This window comes from Heloderma suspectum, chromosome 1 (assembly GCF_057233095.1).
Source record: "Heloderma suspectum isolate Gila_16-S chromosome 1, 16-S_ref, whole genome shotgun sequence".
Lineage (NCBI taxonomy): Eukaryota > Metazoa > Chordata > Lepidosauria > Squamata > Helodermatidae > Heloderma > Heloderma suspectum.
In genome coordinates, this window is record NC_139458.1 from 23,293,589 (window position 1) to 23,315,867 (window position 22,279).

Here is a 22,279-nt window from a genome sequence, read left to right on the forward strand (position 1 = left end):
CACTGATCTAACCCAGCAAGCCAATTCAGGTTTTTATCCTTTAACAATTTCAGCCAAATACTGGGCCACAGTTCACATTAATGATACATTCTGCTCTATGACTCAGCATTACTGTACTGGATGCTGCAGAAATGGCTTGTGCCATGTAGGAAGCACACACATGAGTGAGAAATGTGTAAGTTCCACTTGTAATATATGTGAAGGCTTCAGATCCAATGGAACTGGCACACCTTTCCAACAACCCATGAAATTAAAAAGGTATTGCAGAAGCCCATATGACAGAAACCATTATTTTCTCCTAATCTCATTAAGAATTCCTTCCGCAGAGTCCAGAGTGTGCACCTGTTTACTTGCAGAACTTTTTATTATTACTTTATTACACTAGTTTTTACAAAACCAAGGTGAAAAGAAATTTAATTCCTCATGTAGCAATTGTAATGGGGGCACGGGTTAAGGCAACCTTAACTAATGTGCTACTTTCCAAATATGCAATTATGCAGAGCCTGTCTCAATACTAAAGGCTTACAAGACATGTTTCTTTCTGCATGAGAAATATTTCCTTGTAGGAAACAGCATGCGACCCACATCTAGACATGTTTCATTGCCTATACAAAATGGTGTATACGTATATGGGATTATCATGCACAAACAGGCCTACAGCCAGACATTTTCCAGTAAAGGAGATTTTGTCTAACCTACATATTAGTTGAAATTATAGTATGAACTGAATGAATTACTTTAAGAAATAAGCTCAAATTATATTTATTACATTTATATACTTTCTGAGCAATTGTAGTAGAATACTGCCAGCAAAGGTATTTTTTTACATCCCTAAATAAAAAGGCAAGAGAGAGGCACGTTAAAAAAAAGGGGAAACTAAAATTCCAAGGAAGGGTTATGAAATATCAGGATGGATATCTATCACATCAAGGCTACCACTGTGCACCTCTACTGTACGTTATTTCCTACATAAGGGGTAATTCCAAAGAGGGAAACCATAATGCATGACACTAACCTTTCACACACAAGTGTTGCTTCATATGTTACATCTAGGGATAGGTAAATTTACCCTGGCTCAGCTCAGATGAACTAACAGGCACAATTCAAACCAATATCTCTTCACTAACAGTCCAAACCACTAGCCGTCCCTGTGGCTACTCCCCTTTCCTAAATTTACCCTGGCAAAGGAGCATGGTGGTGTGGGGCCTTGGTTCGGTATAGAAATCAGGCTTAAGGTCTGAGGGCTGCTGCAAGTATATGGACAAGCACCCATCTGCACAAGGAAGCATGGGAAATGCAATTCTCCAAGCTTCCCTGAAGCACTGGACACCGCCAATACCATCCCCCTTCACCCATGTGAGTGGCGGCAGCAGTGGAGAGAGCCAGTAGTGGTGGTAGGTGGCACAGAATCATGTTAAACCAGCCCCCAGTGTTGGAGGAATCTGTGGCTAATTTGAAAAGTTGCTGAGATTCACTTTGAGCCAGTCCCCCCAGCCCCCTTTCTCGATTGGACATGACTCCTTCAAACGCTCATATCAATCCATGTGTTGGATGGGGGTTGGGGGAACACATACAAATCAAAGTGCTCATGCTTACCTTTAAAGCCCTATACAGCTTTAAAGGACCAGGGTTCCTGAAGGTACATTTAACTCCACATCAACCTACGTGTGCTCTGAGATCATCATCGGAGACCCTCCTCGATGTGCCCCTGGTGTCAGAGGTGAGGTGAGTAGTGCCTAGGGAGAGGGAACCTTCTCAGTTTCAGCATCTCATTTGTGGAACTCTCTCCCGAGAGAGACCTACCTGGTACCTACTTTATTACCTTTTGGGCACCAGGTGAAGAACTTTTTATTCTCCCAGGCTTTTGACTGTGATGACTTTGCTGCTAATTTTATCCACCATTTTATTCTTGTTAATTTCACTACGTATTATTTATTGTTATGTAGAAGGACAGTATACACATTTGCCGAATAACTAACTGAATAAAATGTAATGAGCGAATGTGTCAAGGATTTTAAAAGAGTAGTTGATTTTAGGCTTGCTTGAAGTTGCCAGGAAGGCTACTGAGAAATCGCTAATCCACTTCCATCAAAGCAATATGTCTTTTTAGAAAATGCCAAGTGAAGAGTAACTGAAAATGCTTAATGATACATAATTAGAAGCTAGAGATGATTGTATTAAAGGGAGGACACACACACACACAGTCACAAGTAGGTTCACAATAAAGAAAAAGGGTAAAAAGGAGGAACCTGGGAACTACAGACCAGTCAGTCTGACATCAATCCCTGGGAAAATTCTGGAGCAGATGATAAAGCAATACATCTGGAAGCACCTTGAAAACAGTGCAGTGATTACTCGAAGCCAACATGGATTTGTCAAAAACAAGTCCTGCCAGACAAATCTGATCTCATTTTTTGATCAAGTAACCTCCCTTATAGACCGTGGGAATGCTGTAGACATCATATACCTCGACTTCAGCAAAGCTTTCGACAAAGTCCCCCATGATATCCTGATGAGCAAACTAGCTCAAAGTGGGCTAGATGAAACAACGATCTGGTGGATCCACAGGTGGCTACAGAATCGGACTCAAAGAGTGCTTATCAATGGGACCTTCTCAACCTGGGGAGAGGTAACGAGTGGGGTACCGCAGGGCTCAGTCCTGGGCCCAGTGCTCTTCAACATGTTTATTAATGACTTGGAGGAGGAGGGCAGGGAATGCTGATCAGATTTGCAGATGACACAAAATTGGGCGGGATAGCGAATACTTTGGAAGACAGAAACAAAATTTAAAGTGATCTGAATAGACTGGAGTGCTGGGCAGAAAACAACAGAATGACATTTAATAGGGATAAATGCCAAGTTCTGCACCTAGGAAAAAGAAACCAAATGCACAGTTACAAGATGGGGGATACGTGGCTCAACAACACGACAAACGAGAAGGATCTTGGAACTGTTGTTGATCACAAGCTGAATATGAGCCAACAATGTGATGTGTCTGCAAAAAAGGCAAATGCTCTTTGGGGCTGCATTCATAGAAGCATCGCTTCCAAATCCCGGGAAGTACTAGTTCCCCTCTACTCAGGACTGGGTAGGCCTCATCTGGAGTACTGTGTCCAGTTCTGGGCACCACACTTTAAGAAGGATGCAGACAAACTGGAGTTCAGAGGAGGGCAACAAAGATCATCAGGGGACTGGAAACAAAGCCCTATGAAGAGAGACTGAAAGAACTGGGCATGTTTAGCCTTGAGAAGAGAAGACTGAGGGGAGATATGATAGCGCTCTTCAAGTACTGGAAAGGTTGTCACAGAGAAGAAGGCCAGGATCTCTTCTTGATCATCCCAGAGTGCAGGACACGGAATAATGGGCTCAAGTGACAGGGAGCCAGATTCCGGCTGAACATCAGGAAAAGAATCCTGACTGTTAGAGCAATATGACAATGGAACCAATGACCTAGGGAGGTAGTGGGCTCTCCCACACTGGAGGCATTCAAGATGAGGCTGGACAGCCATCTGTCAGGGATGCTCTGACTTGGATTCCTGCCTTGAGCAGGGGGTTGAACTCGATGGCCTTGTAGGCCCCTTCCAACCCTACTGTTCTATGATTCTGTTATTCTAATTCTGGGTAATTAATATCAAAAACTAAATGGTAAGATGACCTAGATGGTATCCAAAGAAAGGTGTTGGATTTGAAATCCTATCACTTGGGTTCAGAGGTTATTTGCATAATGAAGGGGTGTGGAATATTATTATTCAAGGTCAAAAGTATAAAATTTTTCACTTATCAAGCAATGAGCAGGAAATTTTGTATGAGATCTAAACATCAAAATGCTTGATATACCGATATCTAGAAGAATTTAGGTTTAAATAGTAATTAAAATTTACAGAAATACAGAACAGAAATTATAATTCAGAACTAATTGTATCTAGCCTGAAAGTTGTATGTCTAAGCCTTTTGTGTGTGTTTAATTTTATAGGTTTCTTTTTAGAAGTTACGACTGTGAGTCCTAATTTATAGGACAGTAGATAATATTAGCTATGAGATAATCTCTACACAGAAACTGTATTAAGTGTGATCTGATTTTGGAATGAGATACCATCTTGACCATCTAAAGCAACCTTTCCCAACCAGGTTCCCTCCAGACTATTTGGACTACAACTCCCAGCATTCCTGACCATTGGCCATACTGGTTGAGGCTGATGGTCTAAAATGTCTGGGGGATACCAGGTTGGGAAAGCTGTTCTAGAAACTTACCAGGCCTGTGTACCTATCAGCTGAACAGCCTTTTCAGAGCTGAATAGGAAATGTGGTACTTAGATGAAAACTCTCCTGTTAGGACTATTAGGACTTGAAATCTTGAAACCTGAGTTCGATCCCAGCGGAAGCTGGGTCCCAGGTAGCCAGCTTGGGTTGACTCAGCCCTCCATCCTTCCGAGGTCAGTAAAATGAGTACCCAGCTTGCTGGGGGAAAAGTAGTCACGACTGGGGAAGGCAATGGCAAACCACCCCGCTATAGTCTGCCATGAAAACGCCAGCATAAGCAGCGTCCCTCTAGGGGTCAGTAATGACCCGGTGCTTGCACAGGAGGAACCTTTCCTTTCCCTTCCCTTTATAATAACAAAACATGTTTTTTACTACTGGCTATCTGGGTGTCTATTTCCCAGTATACCTGTTTGGGGTGGGGCAGGCAATTCAGATGCTTCCAGATGTGTGTTTATTTTAATTTATCGGGGGGGGGGAAACTGTATCCCACAGCTTCAACTCCCGAGAGTTCCCACAGTGGCAAGTAATACAAGTACACTAATAAAAGTATAAAACATATGAACATGAAAATAAAACAGCACCCCCCCAAAATCCATTGAAAACAGGACAGCAGTTTTACTCAACTGTTTAAAAAGGTAGAAGAAATCCAAGATGAACAGAAATTCATTTATAAGTCGTGGAAAATAAAAATGTTTAAATGACATCAACATTGGCACTAGGCAAGCTAGTACCTATTATATCCGGGCAAAAAACCTCATACAACCAGTTCCCCATTACAATTAGCTTGTTCCACTTCCCCTATTAGAAGAGACATGCTAGAAAAGCATTGAGCAGGGGGTTGGACTCGATGGTCTTATAGGCCCCTTCCAACCCTACTATTCTATGATTCTATGAAAACATGTAAAGGACTCTTAACAAGCCTGTTCACCTCAGTTTGGTTGTGATCATTTTAAAGCAGCCATCCCCAACCTCCTGCCCTCCACTGTATCTCACAGGTAGAGCACCTGCTTTGCATGCAGAAAGTCCCAGGTTTGATCCCTGGCATCTACAGCTGTGGCAGGAAAACTCCTGCCTGAAACCCTAGAGACCCACTGCCAGTCAGCGTTGACAGTACTGGGCTGAAGAACTGATGATCTGACTCGGCATAATGCAGCTTCCTATGTTCCTATATACAGAACAGCATCGGATGATGGGAGTTGTAGTCTGAAACATCTAGTTGGGGAAGGCTGTTTTAATTATTTGAGCTGATGGAATCAAGCCCCAATCAAATGACCAGGAAAGTCCTTCCTTGGTCTTAGAAAAGGCACCGCTGGGGCTGTACAAGTCTTCTTTCCAGTGACTGCAATCATGAATTATGGGCTGCAACCCTTATGGGCAAAAGTGTCCCGTTTTAGCATATACATTCAGATAAATTTGCTTGATTGCGAAATGTATGGTTTCAACAGGGAAGAACCAGTTTAAGAACATAAGAAGATCCATGCTGGATCAGACCAAAGGCCCATGCCATCCAGCACTCTGTTCACACAGAGGCCAACCAGATGTCTATGGGAAGCCCGGAAGCAGGACATGAGTACAACAGCACCCTCCCAGTAGTGTCCACTAGCAACTGGTATACATAAGCATTAATAGAAGTATAGCTTCCAAATCTTGTGAAGTACTAGTTCCCCTCTACTCAGGACTGGGTAGGCCTCATCTGGAGTACTGTGTCCAGTTCTGGGCACCTCACTTTAAGAAGGATGCAGACAAGCTGGAGAGGGTTCAGAGGAGGGCAACAAAGATGATCAGGGGACTGGAAACAAAGCCCTATGAGGAGAGACTGAAAGAACTGAGCATGTTTAGCCTTGAGAAGAGAAGACTGAGGGGAGGTATGATAGCGCTCTTCAAGTACTGGAAAGGTTGTCACAGAGAGGAAGGCCAGGATCTCTTCTCCATCATCCCAAAGCACAGGACACAGAATAATGGGCTCAAGTTACAGGAAGCCAGATTCCGGCTGAACATCAGGAAAAACATCCTAACTGCTAGAGCAATACGACAATGGAACCAATGACCTAGGGAGGTGGTGGGCTCTCCCACACTGGAGGCATTCAAGATGAAGCTGGACAGCCATCTGTCAGGGATGCTTTGACTTGGATTCCTGCATTGAGCAGGGGGCTGGACTCAATGGACTTGTAGGCCCTTTCCAACCCTAATATTCTATGATTCTAAGCATACTGCTTCTGATACTGGAGGTAGCATATAGCCATCAGGACTAGTAGTCATTGATAGCCTTCTCCTCCAGGAATTTGTTCAATCTCCTTTTGAAGCCATCCAAATTGGTGGCCATCACTATATCTTAAACTGAATTCCATAGTTTAACTACATGCTATGTAAAGAAGTCCTTCCTTTTATCTGTCCTGAATCTTCCACCAATCAACTTGATGGGATGACCCCAGGTTCCAGCATTATGGGACAGGTAGAAAAATGTCTCCCTATCCATTTCCTTCACACCATGCATAATTTTGTACACCTCTGTCATGTCTCCCCTCACTCGCCCTTTTTCTAAGTTAAACAGCCCCAGATATTGCAACGTTGCAATACCACTTGCAATCTAGAGGATAAACCAGAAGTAGTTTTTGCTCACAAGCGTATCTCTTTATTTAAAACATTTATGCCCTGCCTTTCCAAGTTTGCTCAAGGTGGCTTGTAATTACCAAACCAAGCCCAACCTAAATCTGCAGTTTATGAACACAAAACATGCATGTGCCAGCTTGGCCCCTTTCCCAAAGTGTGTGAGCAGAATCACCATCTCCATAGCAACAGGCTCTTAAGACTACTTTGAATCAATATTCCTGCATTGCAAGAGCACTGAATTAATGCAAAATCTAGAGTCAGACACATCTTCAGAGAGCTTTCCAAGGGACCAAACTGGTGGGAAAATCTCTTGTAAATCAGATTAAAATCATGTGGCTGGTCCCATGCAATAAGCAGGACGAAGCAGCAGCAGAGCCAACAGAGACATGGCAGGCTGATGAGGCTGTTTTCCATTGGGAACCATTTCCATTCGAAACTTTCTAGCTGCATGTCCACAGAATAAGCAACACAGAACCAAGTGAATGATCCCTATTAAAGACACTTCCCCCCACTCCCGCCAAATTTAATCTGTAGGATTAATTTTAATTTCGCCCACCAGAAGTTTAATTTAATCACGACCACAGTAGCAGGCTGCATTCAAACAATCTTATCTCTCAGCTTAAAAAACAGAAATATGAGTGAGCCTTTTGCCTGCACTTATAAAGCTTAGATCCTTAAAAAAGGCGATGACTATGATAGGCTGATCATATCTTGCCTAAATCAGCAGAGATATGAACAAGCCTTTTGCATGTAGCCTCTTCTCTCCTCCCTTTGTGGCCCAGCTCAATGAAATGCCAGACCCTCCAATTAACAATAGCTTCCTTTTTCACCTGAACCACGTAACTATGGTTACCACCTTTGGAACAAGCCAGGATTTTAAATCACGTTTGAGGTTGGTTTTTAAAATCCTGGCTTGTTCTAAAGCTGGTAACTTTAGTGTCTCAGTTCAGATGAAATAGGAAACCATGGTCAATTGCAGACGTCTGCATTTCGTTGTGGTGTGCTACAAAGTGAGGAGAGAAAGAGTGGTGTGCGCAGGCAAAAGGCTAATTCATATCTCAGCTTATTAAGACAACCTATGGCCATCTAAACCAGCCTTCTCCAACCTGGTGCCCCCCCAGATGTATTGGACTGCAAGTCCCATCATTGCCAGCCAGCACAGTCATTGGGAATGATGGGACTTGCAGTCCAACACATCTGGAGAACACCAGGTTGGGGGAAGCGGATCTAAACACAGTCACAGCCTTATTATAGACCCCAATACAACCTCCCCCAGCTTGGTACCCTCCAGATGGTCTTTGGTGGTTGGGGATGATGGGAGCTGTAGTCCAAGACATCTGGAAGGTGCCAGGCTGGGGAAGGCAACCCTACATTTTATAAGCATGATACAGAATGACTTCCCCCTTGCAGAGCATTTTCCCTTGGGAAGAGAAAGCACGGTTGAGGAAGTAGCATAGGGAGGACCAGAGGAAAGAAAGCCCATTTACTGGATAATCCAATTTCACAACAAGGAATTAGCAGGAAAGCTGCATTTTCCTAGAAGCAGGTTGGAGTTGGGCTAAACCTGTCAGCAGACAACTGGATAATTTTGCCAATCCCTGTTCTTACCCACAAAGATATGCCCCATATCTACTGGGATCTTGAATCACTGGGTCGGGACACAGTACTTATATGGAAAGATTTTGTAGAGAAGATTTAGGACTTTTTTTTTTAAGCCACAAATCTTTCCAGGACGGCCTATATTTGATCTTACATAGCAGTGATAAGTGGCAACTGATCTTTCCTGCACCTTGGTCAGATGTGTGCTATCTAAACAACCAGTCCTGAACTGCCAAGCTTCATCCCTTAAATGGCATATTTCAGCATTGCTGGCTGTTGCTTAGCAGGCTTCTAAAGCAAGCTTCTTTGAAACCAAACAGTTTGGTGGAGTGGGGAGAGAGTGATCCATCCCCTCTCAGCCACAGCCCATTCAACTGCTTGCACAAATTCCTTCTTGTCTTTGGTGACCAGGTGAGTACAACTAAGTTATCTGATGTTACCCTACACAACATGAGTGAATGCAATGGCTTCAACCAGAGAAAGGAACATTGACCCTCACAAAAGTGAAATATTTTCTATCACATATACAGAATTCATAGACAATCTCAGTCAGAGCAGCTCCGCATTTTATACAGCGATTGTGCTTGCCACAGGTACACCAATGTTGTATCAGTGTTCCTCACAACAAACATATGCACACGTGTGAATGACATGTGTGCATCCTTAAAGCATCTCTGTGCATTTGCCCAAGAGCCGTGATGCTTGTTCAGAGAAATTTATGGATACAAACCTGACTTCACGTATCTCCTACATGACTGCTGCATAAAGTGTGGAACTTTAGACAGACAGGCAGACAAACACACATTGTTGTACAATAACATTATTTTTTCCCCAGGAAGGGAGCAAGCACAAAATAAGAACATAAGAAGAGCCATGCTGGATCAGACCAAGGTTCATCTAGTCCAGCATTCTGTCCACACAGTGGTCAACCAGCTGCCTCTGGGAAACCCACAAGTGGAACATGAGTGCAACAGCGCCCTCCCACTCATGTTCCCCAGCAACTGGGGAACTCAGGCATACTGCCTCTGTACATAGGTGTACATCGACATACTACCTCTGATACTAGAGACAGCGTATCACCATCAGGACTAGTAGCCATTGATAACTTTATCCTCCATGAATTTGTCGATATAGCTGAGAACTTAAAATCTCCTAAGAGGAACAAACACAAAAAGCAGAAACATGGCATTCATTTCTAAAATGTCAACAGTTTGCAAACCCTTCTCTTTTAAGTGTCCTGAAAAGTAACAGAATTTAGTTTGTGTGGTAACTTCCAGAGAGGTATTTGTGTTAAGTCTGCAGTAGCAAACACAATTGTGGCACCTTCAACACACAACAGATTCATTATGGCATAAGCTTTTGTGGACAATGCATCCACAAAAACGATTAGTCTATAAGGTACCACAAGTCTATTTGTTTGCTTGTGTGATGTACTGTTACACAACATCCACACTGAACATTTCCATCTTATACTCGTCTGGCATGGAACTGTAATTTAAGATGTATTTTGTTCAAATATTGTGTAAGTGTCTACATTATTTTACACAAAACAAAACTGCAGAATGTGCAAGTTAAGTGACTATTATTTGCAGGTCCTCCATCTTATAATCCTACTTGCCAACTTACCTCTCCTCCCTTTCTCTTTTCTGTTTCCGAGCATGACGATCCATGACACTTGTTTTGGTTCTCGTCTTTTTCCAAGAATAGTAGAACTTCACCAAGCTTGCTATCGATTTGTCAGGCAGCTGAAGAACACAGAATATAGGGACCACTGAGACACCCCACTTTACAATGTGCCAAATTCAAATCAGATAGTGACGATTGTCAAGGAAAGGAGCCATGACCCACCGTGAGCAGAAGTTGGCAACCACCACATTGGATCACAAAAAAGAGTATACTGTTGATCTCAAGAGAGTAATCCAGGATAAGAACTGTTTCTAGCATCACTTGGGAAGAAATTGGCAGTTTTATGCCTGAATTAGCAATAGCAGAATGCAAAGTACCAATGCACAAGTGCCTGACAGCTCCACAACTGGGTGCCATTCGAGAAATTGGGTGCAACTCAACTGGTGCCTTGAGTACATTTCAAAAAATGGGGCCAGTTTCATACCAACAGGCAGTGACTTAAATAATTGTTTTTCATCTGGTGGGACAGGATCCACTACTCAGTCTGGGTCACACCATGACCTAAGGTGTATCACAGCAGCAGCAGCACCATACAAATAAATGGCTGAAAAATGCACATTTGGGCTAAAGTTAGTCCTAGGTCTGAAAATGTTGACTACTAACTTAAATCACAAAAACAAAAGGTAAACACTGAATGGCACACATTTCTGAACTGCTTGATAAGGGTTCAGGGGGCTGCTTCTATATTTTATCACTTGGCTTTCAGTGGAGAATCACAGAATCATAGGGTTGGAAGGGGCCTATAAGACCATCGAGTCCAACCCCCTGCTCAGTGCAGGAAGCCTGATTCCCAGGCAGTCTCCCATCCAAGTACTAACCAGGGCTGACCCTGCTTAGCTTCTGAGATCAGACGAGATCGGGCACATCCAGCCCATCAGCAACACTTTGCTTTTCAAGTTTGCATGTTTTTCCCCTCCCACAAACACTACCTAAGTTAGCCATGCTCTGTTCTCACGGAAATATTAATTACACTATCAGTTGTTCTACCTTTTTTGCTAAAAAAAGCCCAGCTTTAGAAAAAGCAATTTGCAATTAAAGAGCTGTCTCTCAATTTGCTTGCTTTAAAATAATAATAATGATGAGGATGAGGATGATGTATTTAAATTTTGCACACTACTTTAAGAGGCAAGTGTCTCATCTCCCTCCTTAATGATCATGAGACAATGTCCTTATTAACACATTCACAAAACTGTTGCTCTGTAAAGCACCACATTCACTGATGATGCTATATAGGTGGTCTGATCTGACTTCGAAGGATGCTGCAGTCATTCTTATCCTAGATTTTGGAATGTCACAAGAATGAACTTGTAAGGAAGATTGGGAAAACCAATCCTTCCTAAAAAAACCTTACAAGCATAGAAACCATATTTACGTCCTTGAAACAGTCTGTTCACTTTTTGCTATTTGCTGCAAATCAATAGATTGAGCCCTACATCTTGTTCTGACTGTACACCCTGAAAGATCATCTTTGCTGCCTGAGATGTGCACAGCCAGCAAAGGCGCATCGAACTATGGAACTGTTTATGTAGTGACTCAATTCAGATAATCCTCCTCCTGTCTACTTCCACACCTTCTCTTTCAGTGTAAGGATTAACCATTGTTTCCCATAACATCAAAATCAGCCATTTATGCTGAATGCTTCCTGTCTCATGCAAGCCTTTGCTTTCAGTTTTCAGTTTAACGCTAACCATAATTGGCCATGATGTCCAAATCGCCATGGTTTGAAGTGAGTAACCAGTTCTGGTTTAGAGGGCAAGTGCTAGCTGCAGTTTGTCAATTTGGACATGATGGCAAACTATAGTTGGTGCTAAGCAGCAAATGGAACGTGAAGCTTTGCGTGAGAGAGGATCACACATGCCTGTGGCTCATTTCCAGTCCTCCACACCATGATTTGGAGGATTGTCTGAATTCAGCTTTGGAGGATTTAGAAGACTGTTTGAATACAGCCACTATTTGCTTGCCTAGAAGGTTCCACCAGATGGAAAGAAAGTATCAGATGGAGGTTCCAATAAGCAACACTTTTCTTCCCGATGACCTCAAAGTTAACTTTTGTTTAAAATGTGTTAAAATAGGGCGACATAAAACTTCCCCTTCTGTTCCAACAAGAGCACAGATTTACTTACAGGGAAAAGGCTAAACAGAACAGAATTAGATATAACTCTTAGCACCACTGAAATACTTAGGCAGGATTACCCTTGCCACAATATCATCATTCCCCTGGCTAAAAGTCTCCCTATGTGTTACCGGAAGGGGGCAGGAGAAATCAGCTGCTATTTTGATCAGCAGTCCGACATCTAGCTCTACCCATAGGAAACCTCAACAAAAAAGATGAAATAATTTTGTCTGTGAAGAACAGGAAAAAGCAGTGACTTAAAGACAGGATTAAGCTGGAAGCGTTGACTGCAAAACAAAGGTATAGCTGTAGACTTCTGCTAATTAACAGCATACGGCTTTTAGCGTGACCCTTAATCTCCAGTGGATAGAAATATAAAACACTTCTGCTCTTTAAAAAAATCCTCAAGGAAAATCAAGTAGACAAGTTTGGAGGAGAAGGAATGTCTTTCAGTGCAATCTTTCTCCTAGCCGATAAGGCAAATTTACAGAAATTAAAATGTGTTAAGTGATTTAAAATGTGATAAACACAGATACTAAAAATTCCTGTATTTCTATCACCTTCACTTTGGTCTACCCAAGACCCTACATAACAGACCTGGTGTAAGAATCCTCATTTAGATTTTCGGATATGACAGATGGGATATACTCTGACAAAGACAACAATAGCTGTGCCAATGTTTATCGTTTATTTATTTATTATTTATTATTGCATTTATATCCCGCCTTTTTTCCTCTTGCAAGGCACTCAAGGCGGCTTACATGATCCTCCTCCTCTCCATTTTATCCTCACAACAACAACCCTGTGAGGTAGGTTGGGCTGAGAGTGTGTGACTGGCCCAAAGTCACCCAGTGAGCTTCCATGGCCGAGTGCGGACTAGAACCCGGATCTCCCGGCTCCCAGTCCAACACTCTTGCCACTACACCACATGTCGTTCCTGACATGTTCTGAGAATGTCTCTTTGTATCAAGGTCAATTCTTATTAACTTCCAAACAATGCTTAGAACTCTTGGCTTTAAACTCATACATGGAAGACCACATGCCATTGGATGGAGGAACTGACCTTGTTCTCTATGAATTTGCAGCATGCAGTAGATGACATCAACTGGATAATTACCTGGCCCTTTCACTGCCTATACAAACACCTACACAGAGTGAGATTAGTTAATGTACCAGTTGTAGATTCCTCTTACTCTATGGAATGAAGAGTTCTCAGCACATCATAATCTCATCCCCCAAACCCACCTGCTACACCCCTTCTCCCAACTGTTGTTGTATTAGCTGTGTTTTATGTTTTGTAAATCATAAACAAAAAAACTAGTAACACACAATTTTTGAAACTGAACATAAAAAAGAGCTAACTCCTCAACTTTTTGCAACTGACCCCTCCCATTCCTCTAAAAGATTCCGATGCCTTCCTAGACAGTTGGGCATCTTAAATGAGAAATCTATTCAAAAGGATCAAAACCACCATGTATCAGAACTCCCTCACTTGCTTCTTAAGTCAGAGGGCAGTATCCATCACTGCCACTCTCCTTATGCCACTGATGTAGCACTAGTGTAAGCGACCTCTAGTGCAATGCCAATAATGTATGCTGGCACACAGGATTTCCCCAGAAAACCCGTTGTGTCAGCATACGCTATTAGCTCTGCACTAGAGGTTACATGCTAGCACTACATCAATTCCATAAGTGTAGCAGCAATGCTGGATACTGCCCAGGGCTTGCAAGCCTTTGAATCTGCGACCCCAGTGGTGCCTTACCATCTGCTGAATTCGGTGGAACGTTTTCCCATGGAAACTGAAAGCCTGCTCGAACAAGACTTTGTCTTCAACCGTCCATTCATCTGGGAAGGGGGTGAAGTTAGGCAGATCAGCCAGTGATTTCTCAATGTTATGCTTGTGCCAAAAGAGCATTCCAAGAGCCTGGAGATGGGAAGGAAGGGGGTGGGAAGACAGCATGGATAAATGCAAATGAAAACTGGACCCACAATCAAAGGAAAATGATAGTAATCTTTACAGTTTTCATTTTTTAAAAAGCCACCTTTCTGCACTTAGGCATAGGCTACAGCTCCAAAGCTTAGGTTTTCAAAGTTTGGCAAGTTTCAGATACTCTCCAGTACCCTTCTGGCATACTCACTGCACTGCATTCTTACTACACACACACCTATGATGTCTGTAGCAAGGAGGCTCTGGGCAGTATCAAATGCTACCCATACTCTAGTGGGACCCACCGCTATTGCAATGGGAAGCTAGTGCTTCATCAGACCACTGGAAATTTCTGGAATGGGGCAGGTCAGTGGAGCTCACAGAAGGGAGCTTTGCTGCCTCGTCTCATTCCAGAAACAAGCGTTTCTGCTAATTTCCGGGGTTGCTTTTGGAAGTGCTGGTTCCTCTTGCGCTAGCAGTAAGTCTTGTGGGCGCAACACAGTCAGTAGAGCTGCAGTGGCAGTATTGGATATTGCCCTCTGTTAGTATCCATTTGTGGCCTTGTATCCAGTTTCTTTTTTAGAGCAGGAAACATTGGTTGGGCTGCAATTCTTTCCCCCTTCCGCTAAAGAGGAATGCAGTCACACAAACACAGCCACCATAAAATGCATTCATTTAGAAAGAACACAAAAGGTTCTGAGCAGCTGAACTGCAGTGTGATGAATGAGTTGCTTCCACTATAATGTCTGTGCAAAAGCAAGCCACGGACACGAGCTGTTAAATGTGCTAAGTAAGCAGTGGAACACAGAGTACGTATTGGCCCTTTTGTTCTAACAAAACTGGGAATCCTTGGACAATGCAAAACATCACTTGTGAAGAGGAAATAAACCCCACTCCAAAGTCCTCAGAGTTGGAGTCACCCACTGTATCCGCCAAGAACTAGATACATTGCTTTCCAACATGCATGGTGATATTTTTCCTAGTGAATTAAAAGAAATGCCATTCTGGTTCACCATGGTACTTTTGAAAAGGGTGACATGACAGATGTCGGAAATCCCACCCTACTAAACTTTGACATAAAAACACTAGTGAGTTAGCTCCTGTGCAGAAAAGCCCCAAGTCACAGGGATTACGTCATGGCTCCACATCAGCAAGTTCCGTTGGCTGTACAACACAGTCTGTCCTCTTGATTTCTGCCACAGCAGATGTTTCAGCAGGGGCCAACTCTCTTACACTTGAAATAAAGTTAAGCTGGCAAGCTTGTATTCTTCTCAAGTAAAATTATTATGCACCAATCCACTAAAATAGTCTAGAATAAGCCTCTTATCAGCTCTGATTCTCTACAGTCATATATAGATTCCACATCCCCTGAGCAACATCTTTCATTCAGACCATTCAAAGTGAAAGTGCTAACTTTGGTGCTGGGGTTTCCCTCCTCCCAACCCATTCTGCTATGCAAAAAAATAACAAGAAAAAAAGAAGTAGTTTTTCTTTCTTGATAGAAAGTTAGCTGTTCAAAAAACTATCTGCGGCTCCACATCTGTAAACACAAGCATGACCCCATGGCTCTGTTCCACGTCATTAAGCTCTCATTGCTAAACATCTAGGGAGTTTTCCTTCTTGGAATTCCCTTAAACATGACTCACTGCAAGAAGAAACTTTACACATAATGGTTGGGTTTTTTCCTTTTTCAAATCTCCCAGTACAGGAATCTCTCAGAGAACAATGGAATAACAATGCTTAAAATTATATGGTCCTCTACTTATATCATTTCCCACTGTTAAGCTCTTAATTTTCAAGCTGATCTTAGTTTCATCTGTCATGCTTCTTCAACAATATCCCATTCAGATGAATCTAGGAGCTGGGTATGTACAGAGGGGAGAGATAATCCAGATTAATCAGAGACTCGATTCTCTCAGATAGTTCGTATTCCTGTTATGTTATTATAACGTGTGATACTATAACAGGGGCGGACAAGTTTGTTGAAGCCAAGGGTCTCATTTGTTTGGTGGGAAGTGGTTACTTACATGGCATACAGCTGACACCTCTATTTTTTTATGCTAGAGTAAGTACACTTGTCCATGATCCGGATCCCCACACACCAGTAGGGGGGATTTAAGTCTTTCCCTCTCAGCTGCTTGGTTCCTGAAATTCCATCCCCTGCCTCTGCATGGGGATTTTTTTAAAAAAAACCTCCATTGGTGTCAATGGAGGCTTTACTTCTTTTTTCTTTTAACTCCTAGCAGGAGGGTTGGAGTAGAATTTCAGGAACCAAGTAGCTGAGGGAGAAAGGTTTGAACCTCCCCTCTCAGCATGCAGTGGTCCTGATCCAGATCAGGGCCGTGAGCACTCACCCTAGAGTAAAAAACAGAGAGGGGTAAGCTGCATGCTAATGTGTAGCTTGATCCCTAAGCTCACATGTTTAGACAGACATTTGTGTGATATGTTTTATACTGTTATTTAGCTAATATTCCACTACATGCCTGTGTCTATTTTATTGGGTTTTCTGGGAGGTATTATTTGATTGTTTTATTTCTGTATATATGTTTTTATCATAACTTTAATGTTTTAACCCAGCTTGACATTTTTGGACAGATAGGATATTTAAAACATGACTGTACATACATGTGTTTATACATACTTATATATTACACACACAATAAACTGGCTGGTTCTGACTGAATCCCAGAATGGATTCACAGCCCCACTGAAATTGGAGCTGCCAACCTCTACTGATAAAACATCACAAAATGGTAAAAATCACTTCATGGTCAAAATCACCATGCCAAATGCAGTTAGGAGAATTTGATCCTCTACTGCTCCCTCACTGTCTCTCTCTCTCTCTCTCTCTCTCTCTTTCTCTCTCTCACACCACTACCCCACCCATTATTTTAAATGAAAACAGTAAACTGAGAGACAGAGAAAGAAGGCAATAAAGGAGTCACATTCTGGTAAAATTTACATTTAAAATTTTTTTGAATTGCTTTTTTACCTGTTCCATGTTGTAGCCATGCTTCTCTTTTGCAATAGCAATGTATTCATCCACTGGGGAGAGAAAACAACAATAGAGAATATTAATTTTTGAACAACAACAACAGCAGCAGCAGCAGCACATATACTGTCTATTTCCTTTACATAGTAAATACAATGGCCACATTCAAATCATCAGGTCTTGGCTGAATAAGCCGAGATATGAATGAGCTTCCTGCACCTGAACGCAGCCGCTTCACTCCTCCCTTTACACAACACGGTTAGTGGCTTCTAAGCAAGCCAGAATATTAAGCCAACTTATATCCTGGCTTGTTTGGAAGCCATTAACTATAGTTTCCCAGTTTGGACGTAATGGGAATTGATAGTTGACTGTGGATTCCTCATTTGTTTTCCCACTCATACAAAGATGCTATGTGTGGTTGCACAATGTTTGTTCAGATTTTAACTTACTAAGCAAATATTTGATAGTCCAAAGTGGCCATTGCATGCTTCTGTTCCTCTGTGCACAAATCAGAATGGGAGTTATCCATATGACCTATTTATATTATTGTTTATCACATATAAATACATTTACTAAGTGCTGTACATAGATGAAAGAAGACAGTCCTTGCATGCAGGCTTCCAATCTAATAGACACAATGCGAAACGAATGGAGAAGGCAGACGAAAGCAAGCAAATTCAGGTACCAATTCTTGAAGTTACGTCATCTTAATAGTATCGTCTGATCTGAACAGGGGGGCCTTCCTGCCTTTCAATACACACACACACACCAGCAACCCTTAGTCCTCTGGCTGAGGATGGAGCCAGGACACATCATCTTCCGCTCCAGAGCAACTGGCAGCTGGAGCAGAGTGTTTTTTCTGGCAAACAGCAGGAAAGTCAGCTCTCTGCAGCTGCTCCTTCTCTTGCTAATGGATGTTCCTTCATTTATTCATTTGTTACATTTCTATACTGCCCAATAGCCAAGGCTCTCTGGGCAGTTTACAAAGATTAGAAACCATTACAAATACATTATATGAAGTGTAAAACCATTTACAGGCAAACATGTAAGCAGACAGCACACATACACACAGACAATATATAATTAAAACAATATCAAACAATCAACAATAAGACAAATGCAGGAGCTAATTAAGCTCATTATATGCTGCCAAGTAAATGCCTGAGAGAAGAGAAAGGTCTCAACCTGGTGCTGAATAGATAATAGTGTTGGTGCCCGGCGGGCCTCATCAGGGAAATCATTCCACAATTGGGGGGCCACCACCAAGAAGGCTCTCCTCCATGTTACTGTCCTCCGAGCTTCCCTCAGAGGAGGCATCTGGAGGAGGGCCTTAAATGCTGAATGTAGTGTATGGGTGGGTTCATGTTGGGATGTTGCCAAGCTGGTCTTCCCTTTGCCATGATGTTCTTCCTGGGAGGCAGCTTCCTAGTGCTCCTTGGCCAAGGGATGGTATCTCCCTCCCTAGACACATTGGACTCCAGGGTGCAAGGTATGAACTCAATATAGTCCATGGGCCAAGAATTGAAAATTGACATATTGGTATCACATAAGGTGGCAAAATTTCATTATGATTTTTTGAAAGGTGTATGTCTCTGGATTGTATTTTCATGTGATAGCCCATTCTGACTGGTTACTTACACTTTTTATGACATTACCAAGATGGCCGAAGCCATCTTTTTCTAACTTTTCTAATTTAAGTTGTGAACTTTGGTACTGTGTGAACAAAGTGTCCAATTTAAAATTTTAAAACTGTGTTGGAAAACTATTCAATTCTCTTACAAACAACTAATTGTAATAATGACCTTATTTGTTACCATTTTTGTGGTACAAGCCATATACCAAGAAAAAAGTTAAATTTTCCCTCATTTTTATACTGTTTACTGCATATGACACATTACCTGATCAAGATATGCACCTAAAGGGTATTAGACAATTGTAGGGTACTCTTTTACCTTTCCAACAAGCCATAGTTTGAGAACATTAATTCTGATATGCCATAGTTAGACACTATGAAACATGAAACATAGCCACGTTTCATGTAATTTTACCCTGTGTATGGATAACAGGTTACTTATGGATAACAGGTAAAGAAACATCTAGTAGTTTTGTGAGTTCACCAACTGTTCAATAGGCATATGTTTTTATTTACAAATGTTACAATGTTATCATTTCACAACTGTTAACATTTTATCTTTAATTTAAATGTTTGTCACCACTGCAGTCATCTTCTGAGTCCTCAGATTCAACTGCAAAGTCTACATCTGTTTTTTTCTGCTTGCTACATGACTGTAGTTTGCACACAACAGTGTAAGAAAGTCCACTGGATAGGGATGAGCAGTTTAGCAGTTGACAGGAGTGCACACACTTGCAGGACAACATCTCCAAACTGCAATTGGTGCTGGTGGTTCATACATCCAGTCAATGACAAAATTGCCATCTCTGTCTATCACCACCCATAATATTTTGGGCTAGGTACACGTGGCTGGGTTTTTAAACTGCATCTCCAAATCCCTGCCTGGAAAATGGCCTTAAGAATGTGCATGACTGGCAGTCATTGCATGGTGGAAGCTGACTAGACTCCACCTCTCTCCACTTGTGCCAAAAAAGTTCATAGCACAGGTCGTTTACGGAAGTAGTGAGGGTAGTTGGAACACACATTTGACACGTGAATTGCTATAACTTCTCAAACATCTCTGTAGAGATTCCCCATGATTTCCCTAGTTGACTGAACATCTCCTGGTCATTCTTGTCCTTTCTTGGTAGTTTCAAGGGAGTTACCTTCCCCCAACTTGCAAAAGTATTCACAATGCTGCAGCCAGTGAAGGCGTGCACTCCAGTCAGGACATCAAAATATCCTGTCCACTTGAACTTGTGAGTTTGCTTGTATCAATAAATCTTGCACCACTCTTTGTTCCACTTCACAAACATGGGGCATGGTATTCCACTTGCAAAGCCAATGCCTAGTACCAGTACACTGGTGTTTTCTCAAATGGCAACAATAGATTTTGGCCCTGCCTTTGCTGCATGAAGTGCATGCAGCAGCATTCTAGTATCAGCTTCTTCTTGTGTACACCTCAACTCACAGACTTCTTCCCAATAGTCTTTGGTGATTTTGAAACAGGCCTCTTCACTTGTTACATGAAGTGTTTTGTCTTCCAGCCTCTTCATATACTTAGACATCCTCCACTGTTGAACCAAAAACATGATGAGCTCAGACTTCTTAGATGAGCTGCACAGATCTGGATTTTGTGAGTGTAATCCTCAAAGAGCTCCATAAACCTTGAACAGGATTGCTGACCCATGTCTTCTGCATGCATGTCTTTCAACCATGACTGGAAACCATGCAGTGTTAGCCACAGGAGTGCTTCAGACTGAGGCCTCTCCTTCTTTCTTCTTTCAACAGCTCATAAAAGGGCTGCCACAGCTTCACAAATTGCAGTGTTAACTGTATGATCTTCCCCTACATGGATGGAGGCGCTGGTCCATTCAACTGGCACCTGCACACACTAGCACCTGGATTGCAAGGTGGCCTCCATACCCTCTTACAGGCAATCTGAAGGGGACCAACAAGTATCTTAACTTGTCCAGCATCAAACCTAATACCTGATGATACCAGTACTACCACTAGCAGTTTGTGAAGTCTGACTCCACCGTTACAGGATGCAAGATTTGTGTGATTAGTCCATTGAGTCAAGCACAGAAGGTTCAGAAGGTCACAAGTAAGTATTGCCAGAACTGCTTTCTTGTGGCTTCGTCCCATGCCACTACTGTAACTCTTAAAAGCCCAACACTATGTGGGAGGGACCAACTGAGCATTACAGCCACACTGTGGGAATGAAGCCATGATGGACAACCAATCCCCCTGCCACTACCGTAACTTATGCAGGGCACCAAAGTCAAGGAAGAAAATACCACTTGCTGCTGATAAAGGTGAAGGGGTCAGACATGGCTCTCCAGTTCTGGCATGGTTCCACTGGAGATAACTGAACATAGATGTGAGTGAAAGGAAATACCCAGTTTTGGTGCTGCAATCAACTAAAGTTAGTGCTTGGAGAAAAGGTAATACACTGCCTATCTTTATACTTTAAAAGCCACTGCAATTATTAAAGTAAAATTACATGTTTGCATTAAGGACATGTTTAAAAAAGTTTTTTGATCATCCTTCTACGCACCACCCTTATTCAAAGCATTCACAAGATCACAGACACAATACAAAAGAGCCAACTTAGTACACAGACTTTTTATTTTGGGGTGGGAGGACAGAGTAAGCAGGGGTTCTTTCTTTCGCACAATAGCATCTCATTAACTCTACACTCCAGGGCACACACAGCCTTCATTAAAGTTGCAAACCAGGCTCTAAACTTCGGTTGTTGTGACTTGAAGCAGCAAGAAGGATTAAGCAAAACAAGGGTGCCTCAAGACAAGAGAACCTTCTAAAAGTGTCAGGGGTGACAAAATCGACACATGCAGCCCAGCCTAAATGATTGTATTGATTTATTTCCATCAAGATGATTAAGGCGGCTTACAAAACTTTTTTAAAGGACAAACAATTGCAAAAACAGCAATGATAAAGGATGACATATAAATTGTATCAGTAGTGTACAAGTTCATAAAGAACAGATTAGTGAGAGGTTATGGCCAAGAGATTTGAAGGAGGCCAGTTAGTCAAAGAACTCAGAAAAATCTGTTGGAGGTTGATAATTGGAGACAATTGGTGTGATCATAGAATCATAGAATAGTAGGGTTGGAAGGGGCCTACAAGGCCATCGAGTCCAATCCCCTGCTCAAGGCAGGAATCCAAGTCACAGCATCCCTGACAAATGGCTGTCCAGCCTCGTCTGGAAGGCCTCCAGTGTGGGTGAGCCCACCACCTCCCTAGGTCATTGGTTCCATTGTCGTATTGCTCTAACAGTCAGGACGTTTTTCCTGATGTTCAGCCGGAATCTGGCTTCCTGTCACTGGAGCCCATTGTTGCGTGTCCTGCACTCTGGGATGATCAAGAAGAGATCCTGGCCTTCTTCTCTGTGACAACCTTTCCAGTACTTGAAGAGCGCTATCATATCTCCCCTCAGTCTTCTCTTCTCAGGGCTAA

General features: G+C 42.3%; 1 protein-coding gene across 2 annotated transcripts in view; it reads right to left on the minus strand.

The window, feature by feature from the left end:
• The window catches only part of RCOR1 (REST corepressor 1), a 203,653-nt gene that overhangs the window by 43,400 nt on the left and 137,974 nt on the right, over window positions 1–22,279 (minus strand). For both annotated transcript variants that reach the window (XM_084838331.1, XM_084838321.1), the window contains exons 4-6: window positions 17,188–17,240; window positions 14,031–14,192; window positions 10,096–10,214 (exon numbers count right to left, since the gene is read on the minus strand). In XM_084838331.1, the coding sequence (XP_084694457.1) occupies window positions 10,096–10,214; window positions 14,031–14,192; window positions 17,188–17,240 (334 nt within the window). The remainder of the gene's footprint in view (window positions 1–10,095; window positions 10,215–14,030; window positions 14,193–17,187; window positions 17,241–22,279) is intronic.